This window comes from Nicotiana tabacum, chromosome 6, assembly GCF_000715075.1.
Source record: "Nicotiana tabacum cultivar K326 chromosome 6, ASM71507v2, whole genome shotgun sequence".
Classification (NCBI taxonomy): Eukaryota; Viridiplantae; Streptophyta; class Magnoliopsida; order Solanales; family Solanaceae; genus Nicotiana; species Nicotiana tabacum.
In genome coordinates, this window is record NC_134085.1 from 8,610,854 (window position 1) to 8,625,906 (window position 15,053).

The window sequence follows — 15,053 nt, forward strand, 5'->3', positions numbered from 1 at the left end:
ATTCAAAGTGATGTTGTTGTTTTGAAATGTGCAACTACTGGTGTTATAACACCATCAGTAGCAGCTTTTGATCATGAACCAATTTTAACTCTAACAGGTATGGCATCAGCTCATGTGGGTTCTCTGCAGCAGGATATCCAAAAAGCAACTTCTGTTGCTACTAGTGCAATGGCTAGTAGAACTACAGCAGCAAATGGATCTGCTAACGTTGGTGCAACAGCTATGCAGGCAAATGCTACTGCTAGTGTTGGATTAGATATTACAGGCTTTAAACGTGAGGCAACACCAAGAACCAGCCATCCAAAAACACCACAAAGTGTACAACAAAAGCAGAAATCAGAAGTTTCAGATGCACCAGTAAATGGCTCAAATCGAATGATGCCAAGGAGTAAAGCCTGGGCAGATCGAGCTGAGTATGAAGAAGAGGAGCATTGGGAAAATGGTGTGGATGATGAGCTTGATGATTCCATTGAGCAACAATCTGGGCAGCAGCAACGACGCAGTCAAGAAGTTTCTTATGCTCATGATCATTCTCTTGGAATGCAACAACAGCGTGCACTAAGGCTGTGCACGGATCGGATCGGATCGGATTTAGCACATTTCGGATTCGAATTTCGGATTTCGGATTCTAAAAAATGCAATCCGAATCTGATCCGAATTATATCGGATTGGATCGGATTTTAAAGTTTGGATCAGATCAAATTTCGGATCGTATTATTATGCCTCAAAGTTGCAAACTAATATGTATATTTTCTCTGTAAAGAGGTAATACATTAAGAAAAAATCATGTTTATGCAATTATGAGAGTACTATGGTGCCAATATAGTTAAATCTAGCAATTGTAAAGGTAATAACTTAGAGGAAGATGTAAAGGAAGTAAACTATCCGAAATTAAAGTGTAGTATTTATACATTGCCTAATAATTTCGGATTTCGGATCGGATTAAAATATACCAATCCGAATTCCGAAATTTTAATAAATACAATCTGAAATCCGATCCAATCCGAAATCCAAAATCCGAAATTGAATGGATCGGTTCGGATTTCGGATATCCGATCCGAATGAACAACCCTAGCATGCACGCACTCAATGTGATGCACTACTGCATCCAAATGCAGGACATAAGCAACATTTTCCTACTAGCTTCATGACTGGACAGCAGAAGCAGACTACAGGCAGTCTACAGATTGAAACGAGCACAGTGGTTATTAGCTCGAAGGCAAAGGCAGCAAACAAGAAATCTGGAAGGCAGAAGCAACAAATTGTGAACACTCCTACTGCTATTTGCGATCGACATGAAGCAGCACCAAATCCAGGACAGCAACAGCTAATTGAAAACAATCCACAGTCAGTAATTCAGGTGCCAAAAGATGGACAGCAACACAAGGATAGAGTTTGGCTCGATGCGATGCAGCAGCGAAATGGCACAAATGTACCTGAAGCCAACTCGATTATAGTGCTAGACGCAAATCAATCTGGGTAGCAACAGCTTGATCCAAACAATTCACCTGTTATACATACTTATGGTCGAAAAGCAACAACAATGTCCAAATTGGCATCGACTTCAACATATGCTGGACAACAACAACTTATTCCAGCTGATAGTCCTATAGGTCATCGACAAGTCACAACACCAACATCTGGACAGAGGCAAATTGCTACAACCAGTCAAGTTATGTCAGACGATGAGAGAATTTATTTGGAATCAATGATGAGTGCCAATGCTCCACAATTTGTGAATTTGGGGATAGACTTGAATTTAGCAAGAGGGGGCGATCCAATTTTTGCACTGTGTAGGCAACAGGATGTATCACCCTCGCGCATCGGACCAAATTACAACATTCATATAAGAGATAAAAGCTGGGAAGGCAAGGCGAGTGATGAAGGAATTGTTAGGCGACCTCCAATGAGAGATGCCAAACAAAAGCAGGCTGCCCCAACTACTTCTACGAGGTCCAACCGTTCAAAAAGAAAATGATGATTTTTGAATACATTTTGCACATGGTTGAAGGAATCGACAAAGAATTACAAATTGAAGATTTTACAAGTTTGGAAAAGAAGGGACAAGAATCAAATGGGTACTACATTTTATTTTACCACTTTCTTAGTATCCTCATCTGTAATATCATCACAGAGTATGTTATAAACTCTGTGATGATCATAGAATATTTGGTCCTTTCAAGTTCATATTTTTTACATGCTTGTTAGTTCGCGAGGCTATTGTATGCCTCAATAGGATTAGTAAGGTAAGGTTTAGCCCGGTTTGTGTTGCCTTGGTCCTATGCCTTTGGAAATTATCCACACGGCTATGAGATTATATGCCCTCGTGAGACGTTGCCGACAGCTACACCATGAATCCTCTACATGAGGCTGTCATCATAAGGCAATGTGAGGCGCAGAGGAGTGGTTATATAGCCAAGGCATTTGTGTAACAATACAGGTGTTATTTTCCCCCTTATTTCTACTCTTCCTAATTGTTGTAATTTTATTTCTCTTTTATTAATAAAAAATTAGCCCTAGGTGCTTGCCTAGCGGATTGCTAAAAAAAACAGAAACCCTAGTCTTCACAATCTGGTATGAAAACACCGAAAGCTAACACAATTCAATAGTGAACAAAAAACATACAATCAATTGTGGTGCGCAACCCGATCCTTACAAATACAATCCTCCCTTATTTCACCATATCAATATCAAGAATAACATGTAAAAAAAAATATTGCAGTGCACAACCCGATCCCATCATATAATCAGAATCAATATCATAATCCTCCCTTATATCACCATATCAAAATCACATATAAAATCCGTTATGGCGTGCAACCCAATCCTATTATATCAATATCAATCTTCCCTTATTTCACTCGTTGCGGTGTGCAACCCGGTCCATAAACAAAATCAATAAATGTAATAAACTCAACAACTCAAATTACAAGAATCTTTACGATTAAAGAAAATGAAAGCAAAGCCTAAAAGGAACCTCATACCAAATCAAGGAATGTTACAATCAATACTAAGCAACAAGACAAACCAAATATACGATAATTATAGTGTGCAAATAAGACAAGTAAGGCATGTAGCAATTAACCATGGAGAAACGAGCATTTCAATACAAGAGTAATTAGATGACAGGTAACAAGTTATGACATAGAAAGCAACTAAGACATGTAATGGTTAAAACATGGGATGAGATAATTAATGAAATACAGGAAGCATGGAAACAACTATTTTGACAGCGTATATACATTAAACATTCATCACCTCGCATATATGCTGCTACACATGTAATTCATATAGCACAGAGCTCAAGGGTTCCTAATGTCACGACCCAAACCGATGGGCCACGACGGGCACCCGATACCTTACTCAACCGAGTATCTACGTAACGTGTCTTTCGTATTATACTATCATAGGTTTATTGGCAAATTGTCCAAACAGGCCGTCTTGGGCTAACCAGAATAAACATTGGGGAATACTCAATATACGATGACCCAATCTAATATAAAACTTATACGCGTGACATACGGGCCTATAACGCTAACATGATCATTTGTAAACTCAAAACGTAGGTCGGCAAGGCCATACAAGCATCTGTATACATGACATTTGTGTAAAAGCCTCTAAGAGTACATACTTATCATAAAGGTCGGGACAGGGTCCCACCATACCAAATAATACGCATTTAAATTATACTGACCAAACAAGCAACTCCAAAGCAAATGGAGCGTGCCAACATCTTCCGCTGAGCTGATAGCCTACTTGGAGGACTCTTAACCTGTCTATCGGGACTTGCGGGCATGAAATGCAGTATCCCCGGGCAAAAGGGACGTCAGTACAAATAATGTACTGAGTATGTAAGGAATGAAACTCAGTAAATAATAGACATGAGAGAGACATGGAGTAAAAGACTCGACATGTACGTTTGCATAACTCTATAAATCATTTCATTTTTATAATGTCATGCATATGTGTATAATTGTCATAACATGCATGAGTATATGTGTTTATAACATCATCAAGCCTCTGTGGGTATCCCATTATATCATCTCGATCACTGTGGGCAAATCATCAACGCATACCAGCTGATCAGGTAGCGGTGCATATATAACGCTGTAACCTTTTCCCATATCCCATATAAATATAATATACATAAATACACATATATAAGCCATCTGGTCATGGGTCAATGTACATGTATAAATGCATGAAATGCATAAGAAATACGTTAATAAAATTTTCTCGGGATGCCATAAAAATCAATATGCTTTTCGGATAAACTTTATCAAATACGTATTTTTGTGAGACCTATGAATAGAAGCTATAATAATAATATACCTGGGAAATCAAGAATATAGACACCCCTAGTATTTTTATGAATAGAGTCATTTTTGAAAGTATCATATTTTGCTCGTTTCATTTGTATTATTTGAATCATGCCAAAAGAAAGAAGGGATAACCTTAACATACCTGAACCGATTCTCTTGACGATTCCTCTAACACACATCTTTTGCAGCGAAACACGTAACGACGGATCCAAGTAGGGAAAAATTCGTATGATGTTCTTGAGAAAGATTATACCGTGCTCCCTTAGAATCACAAATCTCACGCTTTATCGCATTATGATGTTTCAAACGAATTACTTTGAGGTTTTATCCGTATGAAATGTCTTAGCAATTAAGATACGAAAGTATCTTATCTTTAAAGTTTCAATCCTTTTAGCAAATATGCATATCCTTCTTAAATAATATTGATATCTTTGATATTTGTGGGATTACATGACAAAGATGACTTTTGCCAATAATTCCCTAATTAAACCCCCTTGAAATGTGACTTAAGAGTCACAAATTAAAACTAGATCTTGCTGCCATGTTTTGCCTTTGTATTTATCCAAAGATTCTAATTTATTACTTTATCTTCCACTAACAATTAATAATTACCCAATTATCCACATAATTACGAATTATCTCAAATTACATATAATACTACTTACTTTAAACACCTTATATACCTTACCATCATGGCCCTGGGGTACATTGTACGGTACTAGTCTATAAATACCGGGTATTTTAGCTCGGACCGTATTTTATCCGAAAATGTAAAACTTCGACGAAATTCATTTTTTTTATTTGCTTACCCTCTCACCTTCACTAATTTACTCATCACTTGTTATAAATAGCATAAATTCTTATAACCTCAAGATAATCTCATCCCTGATTCTACGTCGATTAACTTACGACAAAACATTTGTGTATGAAATGGGGATATAACATAACACCTCATTTCCGAGCTTTCATCAATTTATTTATGGCACACTTTCACGTATAAAAATATGGGGTGTAACATCATTTCCCCCTTTGGAACATTCGTCCTCGAATGTTGACTGATGCATTTACCATTGTCATAGCCTATAGTCCTTGCGAATACTTTAGTGCTGTCCTTACCATCATAGCCAGTTGTTCTGTGAATAAATCCAAGGTCCAGGGTATTCCCACATGTAGGTCTCTTTCTCACACCACGGCCTATGGTCGGAATTCTTCTAATCTCGTAACTCTTGCTACCTTCTGTCATGTAGCCTTTACAATTTTTTCCTTATATGTGCGCATATGTGACTCTTCTCCCCTTTTTCTCCAGCTTTTTGTCAATCTCTAGACTTCACCTTGCAAACATATATAGAGCTTGACAAGATGTCCCTCTGGGTATCTATGGGTATACCGAAGCTCTTCGTTCGGTACTTTGTTGAACTCATGAATATTGCTATACCTTATTTTGTTTATCCATCCGTATGACTTTACTGCACCTAGGTAGGTCATACTATGTCATAACTCTTACCTCGATTTATCATTGCTGAAGTCTGCTACCAAACTACTGGTTACTTTCATTGCTTATCTCATATGTATAAATCCAAGTCCTTTAATGCTCCCGCATTACTGTTCATCTTAAGAATAATGGCCTAATCTCATCTCATACTTTGTGACTTTTGTCCATTCATTGTTAATTCACCTTATGTAGGTGAATTAATCTCGTATAACTCATGAATCCCTTTCTTCAAATCATTACTCAATCGAAGGCCCAAACATCATCCTTTATCTACCACAATTACACCCTTATTTTACTATCATGGCAGCCTTCCATCTATTTTAAATGCTACTTATGATGAGTAACTCCTTTGAGTTAATTCAGGCTATACTGAGCTTTCTTATAACTACGATAAATCATCAGCTCTTCTTGTTTTTATGGGCTTAATCCTAAGGACTTATCCATCCACGTTGCCTTCTCACTCACCCTTCCTTATCCTTACTCATGTAATAAAACTTTGTCGCTTTACTATACTTTAGCTTGCGACCTAAATGTATCTATTTACACTATTCGTAGCGTCCCTTCAGCTTGATTACACCATAGATTTCCTTGTGTTATTCTGGAACATCAAGCGAGACATCACCTCATCTCTAACTCTTATTTACTCTCTTTACTAGATCTCTCGGTACTTAGAAACCATAGGCTAGAAGGTACGCCACTGACGATGCCGCTATCATTCCTGGATACTGAATCCCAACACTTCTAGCCTTCTATCTGAAGTATGGATTATTCACATCTTCTGCCATTGAGTATCTCGTACGATGTTCACCTTTTATCTTACTTACCTTAAAATCTTGCATCGTATCTTCTATCTCTTTCATTACCTCCCTTCCACATAGGTATAATTCACGTCCATAAACTTGAAGCTCTATTATAATACTTGCACCTCTGGTGCACACACAATCTGGTGGGAGCTTCAAACTAACTTCTTATGAGGTTGTTACTTTTCTAACTGGATTTATCATAGAGCCATTATAGAATATGGATATTTTACTATCTCTCTTGTACCTCTGATATTTAATAGTAATCCTACAATATTCTCAATCACGAGTTCTATAATTTTATGGGTCAAGTAATCAAATTCCTAATTTACTTTGTTGATGTAACTCTTTAGTTTCCTTCTCCTTTTGATCAGCCTTTATGCTTAAGCTATCTTCCGATCTACGGTTCATGGTGTTACTTTAGCCTTTCATGGACGCTATGAAATATCTATGATACCATTATCTAACAATTCAATCCTTTGTCTATGACCTGAACTTAATTCTTTCTTTTAACTTACACTGGAGTCTTCTACGACTATACGATTGCCAACATATATGCCACATGGACAATACTCTAAAATCTTGAGTGCATTCATAACGTACCTAACTCTGGATCATTGATCGAATAATTTCTTCTATTTCTTCTCAGCTTTCTTTAAATGTAAGCAATTACTTTCTGTGGTCGTTCTGCCACTTGTTGCATGAATACTTGGCTTATCTTAATGCCTATGCATATTAGAATTTCATACAACTCATATGATCTTGAATATCACTTCCGATTTTTACTTCCCGTTCATTAGCCATAGTAGGTGTCATTTTCTTATGGAGTGCCTATAATTTTGTTGCGAGACTATTATTATAAGATCATTTCCTCCTTAAGTCACCCAGCTTAGGTTGAAACCTTTTTCCTTATTTCCTAAGCTAGTCTTTCGTTGTAGTACTTAGGGAGAACCCTTGACTCTTGTAAAGTTGTGAGCTTATTACAGACCCTTTTGACGTCCTTTCTTGCTTATAATTATCCGTAGTTGCTTACCTCCATGCCCTTGTGCTTGTTGGGTTGCTTCTGAATAGATATTTTGACTGTCTTCCCAATGGCTCTCTCTTTTATTTTAGTAACACTCATATGGTACCTTAACCACCCCAACTCCTATCTAGATATTTCTCAAGGATCATGATGTCATATCTGTGAGACTTAAACCACCATATTGTGTTTTACTATGTTTATCTTGCACGTTCTGCTAACTCATCTGTAACCTCCTGTTTAGCCATAACTAGGCTCTTCTTGAATCAATTACTGACTACTCGTTGGCCCATTCTCGTATCAATATTCCACGTAATCTTTGTTGGGTTATTTCCTTCGTCTTAACTTACGTCTCGCACTGACTCCTTATCAATAACATCTCGGGCAGGAACCCTTACTTCCTTTCCTTGTCGTCATGTTTGCATAATGTTCCGGAATCGTAGCATATTAGTAGGATTTGAGTTAGTGCAATCTCATTCCTTTCTCATTTTTTATCGCATTCTTCCTTGACCATTCCATAGTTACTGAACCACTTAATTCTGACTTAATGCCACATAACTCCATATTCCCCTCTTTAGGTGAGTGCTAAGATTTAGTGCTACGATGATTTACATATAGATGTTTTACCTCATTGGCATCTTTTCACATCATCAATGACTCTTACCCGCCTTGCGGTAATCCTTCTGCACTAAGGATAACAAAATTCCTTACTCACGAGGGTGACACTCAGTGTAACTGGCACACTTAGTCCTTTAAGCTTAACTTTGCTCACATTGCTTGCTTTAGGAAAGCGTCTTCTTGAATGACCTTTCTCTGAATTTCTTATGAATCTTCTTCTGTTGTCCATTCTATTATCGCTGGAATGCAATCTGAAATTCTCATGATGCCGACCATTATCAAATCATTCAGTCCTTAATTCATGTTTAGTTTATCTTGTTCACCAGTCTATATTGATTTCTATTGCTTAGGGGTCTAACTTATTTCTTGAAATGAGGATATGACTTTATGGCCTACACTTTTTTGTCGTCTCAAGGACTGTCACCTCTCATATCTTCCTTTACTTGACTATGGACACTGTAGTACTGTCATTTTTTCCTACCGTTGTCATCCATGTATCACATTTTACTCATAATGTTTCATTAACTCTCTTCTTATTTCCATGCTAATATTTCTGTCTATCACTTTATTCTGAAAGCTTTAACAAGACGTTCTTTTGCTTTCAGCTCCCCTTGCTCCATCCATTGGCTCTTCGGGTTGCTTAACGTTTTCGCTTTACTAGGGATGAGAGCCATACTAAGGTAATATTTATCCCTTTAAGGCTTTCAATGCCTATCTTTGTAGTGCTCATATCTAGCTGTACTATTTTGGAGTGCACCATCTGGATGTCTCACGAGAAGATCTATTAGCACATTTGCAATATTCTTTGGAAATGTCGACTAACGCAAACAATCCATTCACCATTTTGGGTTACTCTGACCCCAGCTGGATCCTAATATTCTGTCCTTCTCTAAAACCATATTTGTTAGCTCCCATAGGGCATAACTTAGATCGGTGTGGCCAATTGTACATACCTTTATTACTGTTGAAGGTAACTTATATTGCTTATATCTCTCTTCCTGAATGACAATTAATAATAATCTTCGCTAGCTAGATATCTCGTACCCTTCTTCATCTTGCTTCTTTTTCTTCTTGAAACTTTTATTTATCATCTGAATCTCTCATCGTCTTTCACTATAAAGGTGGATAGATATTCTTGCCTTAAGGCTCCTTATCAAGAGGCTTACACGTCTTAAGACATGATCTACTGAAGACCTTATATTTACTTATAATAAACATCATGAAAAATCACGTTCTTCTGACTCAACTCTTCCTTAGTCACATTCAATCTTTTACCACATATCTTTCTGGATGTAGGCATTGTCGTATTATGAATTAGATAGAGATTAGGAAATTGAGTTCTTATATAGAGATAGTGTAAAGATCACATTTTTACACCCCGCTTTAGACCCTCTCAAATTCTCTCCCCCAATTTGGATTTTAGGGCGACCTAAAATCGCCTCCGCCACCCTCCGCCTTTCCTCCACCAGTGGCCACCCTCCTCCGCCATTCATATATGACTTTCGAGATGTTGATGGCTAACTTTATCTCATTCATAAAAATTATAATTATTAAATGTTAAAAAATTATAAGGGCTGAAGTTGAGAATCTACCCGATAAATATATTTGAGCCGGGTGCAAGTTAATAGTAGTTTAACCAAGTTTCAAGGAGTCTAAAAGTGACTTTTTCCTTCGAAAAGGTATTTACTTTTAAAATTTGATGTGTTTGATCAAATTTTTAGGGAACATATAACTTTGAAGAGGAGCAAAACCTATTTTCAAAAGTTGAAAGATGTATTCTTCCCATAAGTAGAAAAAGAAGCAATTTTTTTTTCTTTTTTTATTGACAACAAATACCCTTGGCAAAAAATTTTATATAGCAAAATAATTCAACTTACTTTAACCTAATATTAACGCTATTATAATCTCCTTTTGATAGATTTCTAATATAGAATAGTTTTCGTGATGAGTTTTTCTTTTTTATATATATTTATCGAATGTCGTTTTGATATATATAAATCACCTTGAAAGAATAAAATAATTTTAGTTTTATTTCTTGAATAAAAATTATTAAGAAAATTAAAATAATTATAAATCTTCCATGATATACCAAAATTGTCCATGCTCAATTCCGCACTAAAGTAAAGTTGCAACCAAAAGCATATTCTCGTCAAGATCTATATACCCACCCCACCACATATATAGACACCCCCACTACCAAACCCTAAACCTCTTTTCTCGCATCTTAACTAAGAGGCTCTCTTTTCTGCTCAGAGCTTATCGCCGTTACAAACTTGGTAAAGCTCTCATCTTTCCCTTTCCCTTTGATCTGTTTTTTCAATTTCTGTGATTTCCTTAGCAAAATATTGTTTTCCATTTATGAATGAATCAAGATTATTTTCCCCATTTTCTTTATTTATTTTGTGGTTCTCATTGCTTAATTTTATTGTTTTGGTGTAAAGGAGTGATCAAGTTCCAACTGTGCAGCCATGGCTCTGGTATGTTTCTTAGATCTTCATTGATTCCTGTTGATATAAAATATAGATCTAGATTTTAATTTTTGATGGATTTATAGGCAATGATTTCAACTTTATTGCTGGTCTTTTGACGTGTTAGTAATTTTTGTACATTTTGGTTGTGGGTTTTGCAGTGTTTTTTTTGAATTATTATTGCACTTTATTTTGATAAGTTCTAAGTTTGGTTTTGTTTAATAATTTTATTTGTATCTCTTAAGATTGAGTTATTACTACTATGACTGTATGAGTTGTAAGATCCAAGTTGAGGTTAATTATTTTGCTGAATTTTCCTTTTGACTATGCCCGTTGGCTATTTGTATTCGTCTTCTTCAAAAATGGTTTTGCAATCACTCAATTAAGTAGAGCCAAATTTGGTCAAGTGTGAAGGCCCTTGGAGAATGTTGAATTTTTTTCTGTTTAGAGAGAGATTTCGGCGGTAATTGCACTGTCCTATGAGCATCTACTTCCCATTTAAGAAAGACACTATAAAACTAAAACCAGGTTTTTATTGTAGAGTTTCTTAAGGCCAGACTCGAATGGAATTTAAATTACATTTTTATATAAACAAGGTTGCATAAGATTTTTTTATGTTATTATCTCAAAGATAAAGATGAAGACGATTTCTGAGGTGTTCAATTTGATAATATATTGCGCCTTTGTTGTATCTGTTGGATGGTAAATACATTTGAGGATGAATATTTATTTGAATTTCTAACAGAGAATTGAGGTCTTGTGTTAGCCGTTTTCCAAACATGTTAATAATGTTTAAAATTGTGCTCCAATTTATATAAACGGACATTTTACATGAAGGCTAGAAGATTTTCCTTGAGCTACTTTGGCAGTAGCAAAGCTCTTTAAACAATATATGCGCATAATATGCTAAATATTATTCTGTTTCTCTTGGGGATGAAATTTCTTGACGATATATTAGCATTTAAATTGTCTGTATTTTATATGTTGCAGGTTTTGCACTCTGGAAGTAACAACAAAAATGCCTTAAAGGCACTCATTGCTGCTGAGTACACAGGTGTAAAGGTTGAACTTGCAAAGAATTTCGAGATGGGTGTATCAAACAAGACACCTGAGTTTGTCAAGATGAATCCAATTGGAAAGGTATGTTATTATTCTACAGAACTGTATAAATGCTTTCATTTACTTGAGCAAGGTTTTACTAATCTTGGTGTGTGTTTTACCTATAGGTTCCTGTGCTTGAAACACCTGATGGACCTGTTTTCGAGAGCAATGCTATTGCACGCTATGGTGAGGCTATTTCTCATTTTCTTTAATTTGACTTATGATCATATAACAGAAATTAACTGACATTGACCTCCTTTAATTCATGCAGTAACTAAATTGAAGCCCGACAATCCTCTCTTTGGCTCTTCGTTGATCGAATATGTAAGTAATTCAAGTTGGATATGGTTTCTTAGTGTTATTCATTTATCGGTTAGGGGTCGTTTGGTTGGGAAACAAGTTATCCCGTGATTAATTATTCTGGGATTAGTTATCTCACCCTCCCGTAGGGATAAAAAACACTACAATCCCAGGAGGGTATTAGTTATACCACGGTTTTATCCCAACCAAACATGGGATAAAGTCATCTCAAATTTAATCCCGGGATAAATTATCTCTTATCCCGTACCAAACAAGCCCTTACACTTTTCATTTGTGAAATTCATACTCTATATGTTTTTCTCTTTTTCCTTGACAGGCTCAAATAGAGCAATGGAATGATTTTTCTGCCACTGAGATTGATGCAAACATTGGGCAATGGTTGTACCCACGTCTCGGCTATCGTGTATTCATTCCTCCGGTATATCTCGTACCATGCATTATATTTTTTTCAGAAATTGTAGGAAAGAGTAACTCAACTGAAATTCTTCTTGTTCTGCAAAAAGGCCGAGGAAGCTGCAGTAGCTGCATTAAAGAGAGCTCTTGGTGCTTTAAACATCCATCTTGCGTCTAACACTTACTTGGTTGGACATTCAATCACATTGGCCGACATTATAATGGCCTGCAACTTGAGCCATGGTTTTAGGTATATAATGACCAAGAGCTTTACCAAGGAATTCCCACATGTAGAGAGATACTTCTGGACTGTGGTTAATCAGCCAAATTTCTGCAAGATATTGGGTGAGGTGAAACAAGCTGAATCTATCCCAGCGCCCCCGTCCAAGAAGCCTGCACCAGCAAAGGAACCTGCAAAACCCAAAGCAAAGGAGGAGCCAAAGAAAGAGGTTAAGAAGGAAGAACCAAAGTTTGAAGAGGAGGAAGAAGCACCCAAGCCTAAGGCAAAGAATCCTCTTGATCTATTGCCTCCAAGTAAGATGATTCTGGATGAGTGGAAGAGGCTTTACTCCAATACCAAGACCAACTTCCGCGAGGTTGCCATTAAAGGTATATTTTAGTTTTTCTGTGTTGTTAACTCTCTCTCTTATGATAAGTTTTACAAACTAGAGCTAAAGAGTATCACTAGTCATCACAGGAAATGTATAGAAGAGGGAATTGTCTATTTCCTTAAGAAGATACTTGAACTGGTTCCTTGTGAGAACCTTACCCCACACTGTTCTTGTTTTGCAGGTTTCTGGGACATGTATGATCCCGAAGGATATTCTCTCTGGTTCTGTGATTACAAGTACCAGGATGAGAACACAGTTTCCTTTGTAACCTTGAACAAGGTTGGTGGTTTTCTGCAGAGAATGGATCTGGCACGTAAGTACGCTTTTGGTAAGATGTTGGTAATTGGTTCTGAGGCCCCATATAAGGTGAAGGGTTTGTGGCTTTTCCGTGGAAAAGAAATTCCCAAGTTTGTTATGGATGAATGCTATGACATGGAGCTCTATGAATGGAAGGAAGTAGACATCAACGATGAAGCACAGAAGGAGCGTGTCAACCAAATGATTGAGGATTATGAGCCCTTTGAGGGAGAGGCTCTGTTGGATGCAAAGTGCTTCAAGTAAACATTGTATTGCATTTGGCAATGTTTCCTTTTGCCTGAGGTGGTACCGTTGTAGTTACCTTGGTTTTGCCCTCCCAAATTTACTTAGATTCTTGTTATAAAAACTATTTTGTCTTCCTTATAGAATATGTTGTCTTTGTAGTGTGTTTTCTAAATTATCAATTTTGACATAGTGAACTGGGACGCATTTGTGGTTATGTTATCCTTTTCCAAGTAAAGCAGTCGTGGCACTGATTTCCTTCAGGTGAATTGTCCTTGCCAAGTTGCATTTGACTTTTGCTTGATGTTTGTTGGAAGTATTTTTGAGTTGGATTGGATGTAGCATTTTTGAGTTTCCATCTCTAATCTCCTATATTTTCCAACAAACATTACCATACAAAAAGGTAAGGATGTTCTTTTTTCTGTTTTTTTTTGTCATCTGCCCTTTGTGTATTTCTCGTTCTTAAAAGAAGTTGCAAAACAGTGGAAGTGGACTTTGTTTCAAAATATGGCGAAAATATTTTTTTTCCCGGGAAAAATCATTCTAGTTTTTGGAGAGATTGGAAAGTTATTTGCATAACTTTTTTTCAACTAAACATCAATTTAAAAAGGTTTCGCCCTTGTTTAGCTAAATACACAGATGAATATGAGGAACGGAAAAAAAATAATTAAACTTTGTTTATAACGTACAAGAACCAAATGAATTTAGAGCCCGTTTGGACATAGGAAATTTTTCCCTTTTTTTCACTAATTTTTTTTTTTTTTTGAAATCAATGTATGTTCATAAATCACTTTAAGATGTATTTTAGAAATTTTCGAAAATTTGAAAAACTTAAAAATCCTGTTTTTCAAAATTTTTACTTAAATCACTCATAAAACTTCAAAAGCTTACCAAAATTATATTTATGTCCATACACAATTCAAAATTTCAAATACCATCATTTTCACTTAAAAAAAAATTTCACCCTTTTTTTAAATTTTACAATTCTTATATCCAAACGCCCACTTAATGTTTAAACTTTGCCCATATCACCACTTGCATGCATAACTTCTCTCCAAATGAGACGTGAGAACCCAAAAGAAAGAGAGTAACTGAAATAAAGTTTTTAAAGTTTGTATGCGGGAATTATGCTTTACTTGAACCGAGGGTTTATGAAAAATAACTTTTATATCCTACCCAAACCTTACTTGTGGAATTTCACGGGGTATATTGTTATTTAAAAGTTTGTATCGCGATTGAGGCAAAAAGTTTGATGATTTCTCTAATTTGTTTAGAATTTATGGTCTGTTTGGATGGTCGTTACTCGTAGTTTCATAATGTAAAGTATCGTAATAGTATATTATCGTATTGTATTGTACTCTATTAA

The 15,053-nt window shown here is 36.2% G+C and overlaps 1 protein-coding gene across 2 annotated transcripts; it reads left to right on the forward strand.

Moving 5' to 3' along the window:
* The first annotated feature begins 10,355 nt into the window (after window positions 1–10,355).
* LOC107827359 (elongation factor 1-gamma 3) lies at window positions 10,356–13,950 on the forward strand. 2 transcript variants are annotated; one of them, XM_016654476.2, is made up of 8 exons: window positions 10,356–10,529; window positions 10,695–10,730; window positions 11,712–11,861; window positions 11,948–12,008; window positions 12,094–12,146; window positions 12,460–12,561; window positions 12,647–13,145; window positions 13,329–13,950. In XM_016654476.2, exons 2-8 carry the CDS (start codon window positions 10,722–10,724, stop codon window positions 13,706–13,708), a joined length of 1,254 nt encoding a protein of 417 aa, XP_016509962.1. In that variant the 5' UTR covers window positions 10,356–10,529; window positions 10,695–10,721; the 3' UTR covers window positions 13,709–13,950. The 2 variants fall into 2 exon arrangements, with proteins under 2 accessions (XP_016509962.1, XP_016509961.2); XM_016654475.2 differs by lacking the exons at window positions 10,356–10,529; window positions 10,695–10,730 and having other exon boundaries at window positions 11,640–11,861.
* The last annotated feature ends 1,103 nt before the right edge of the window (window positions 13,951–15,053 follow it).

Excerpts from the sequence above, each read along its gene's own strand:
- LOC107827359 (XM_016654475.2), top strand. The coding sequence starts at position 11,655 with ATGAAATTTCTTGACGATATATTAGCATTTAAATTGTCTGTATTTTAT. Across the intron at positions 12,009-12,093 it reads CAATGCTATTGCACGCTATG|TAACTAAATTGAAGCCCGAC; the intron begins GTGAGGCTATTT and ends TAATTCATGCAG. Across the intron at positions 13,146-13,328 it reads CCGCGAGGTTGCCATTAAAG|GTTTCTGGGACATGTATGAT; the intron begins GTATATTTTAGT and ends CTTGTTTTGCAG.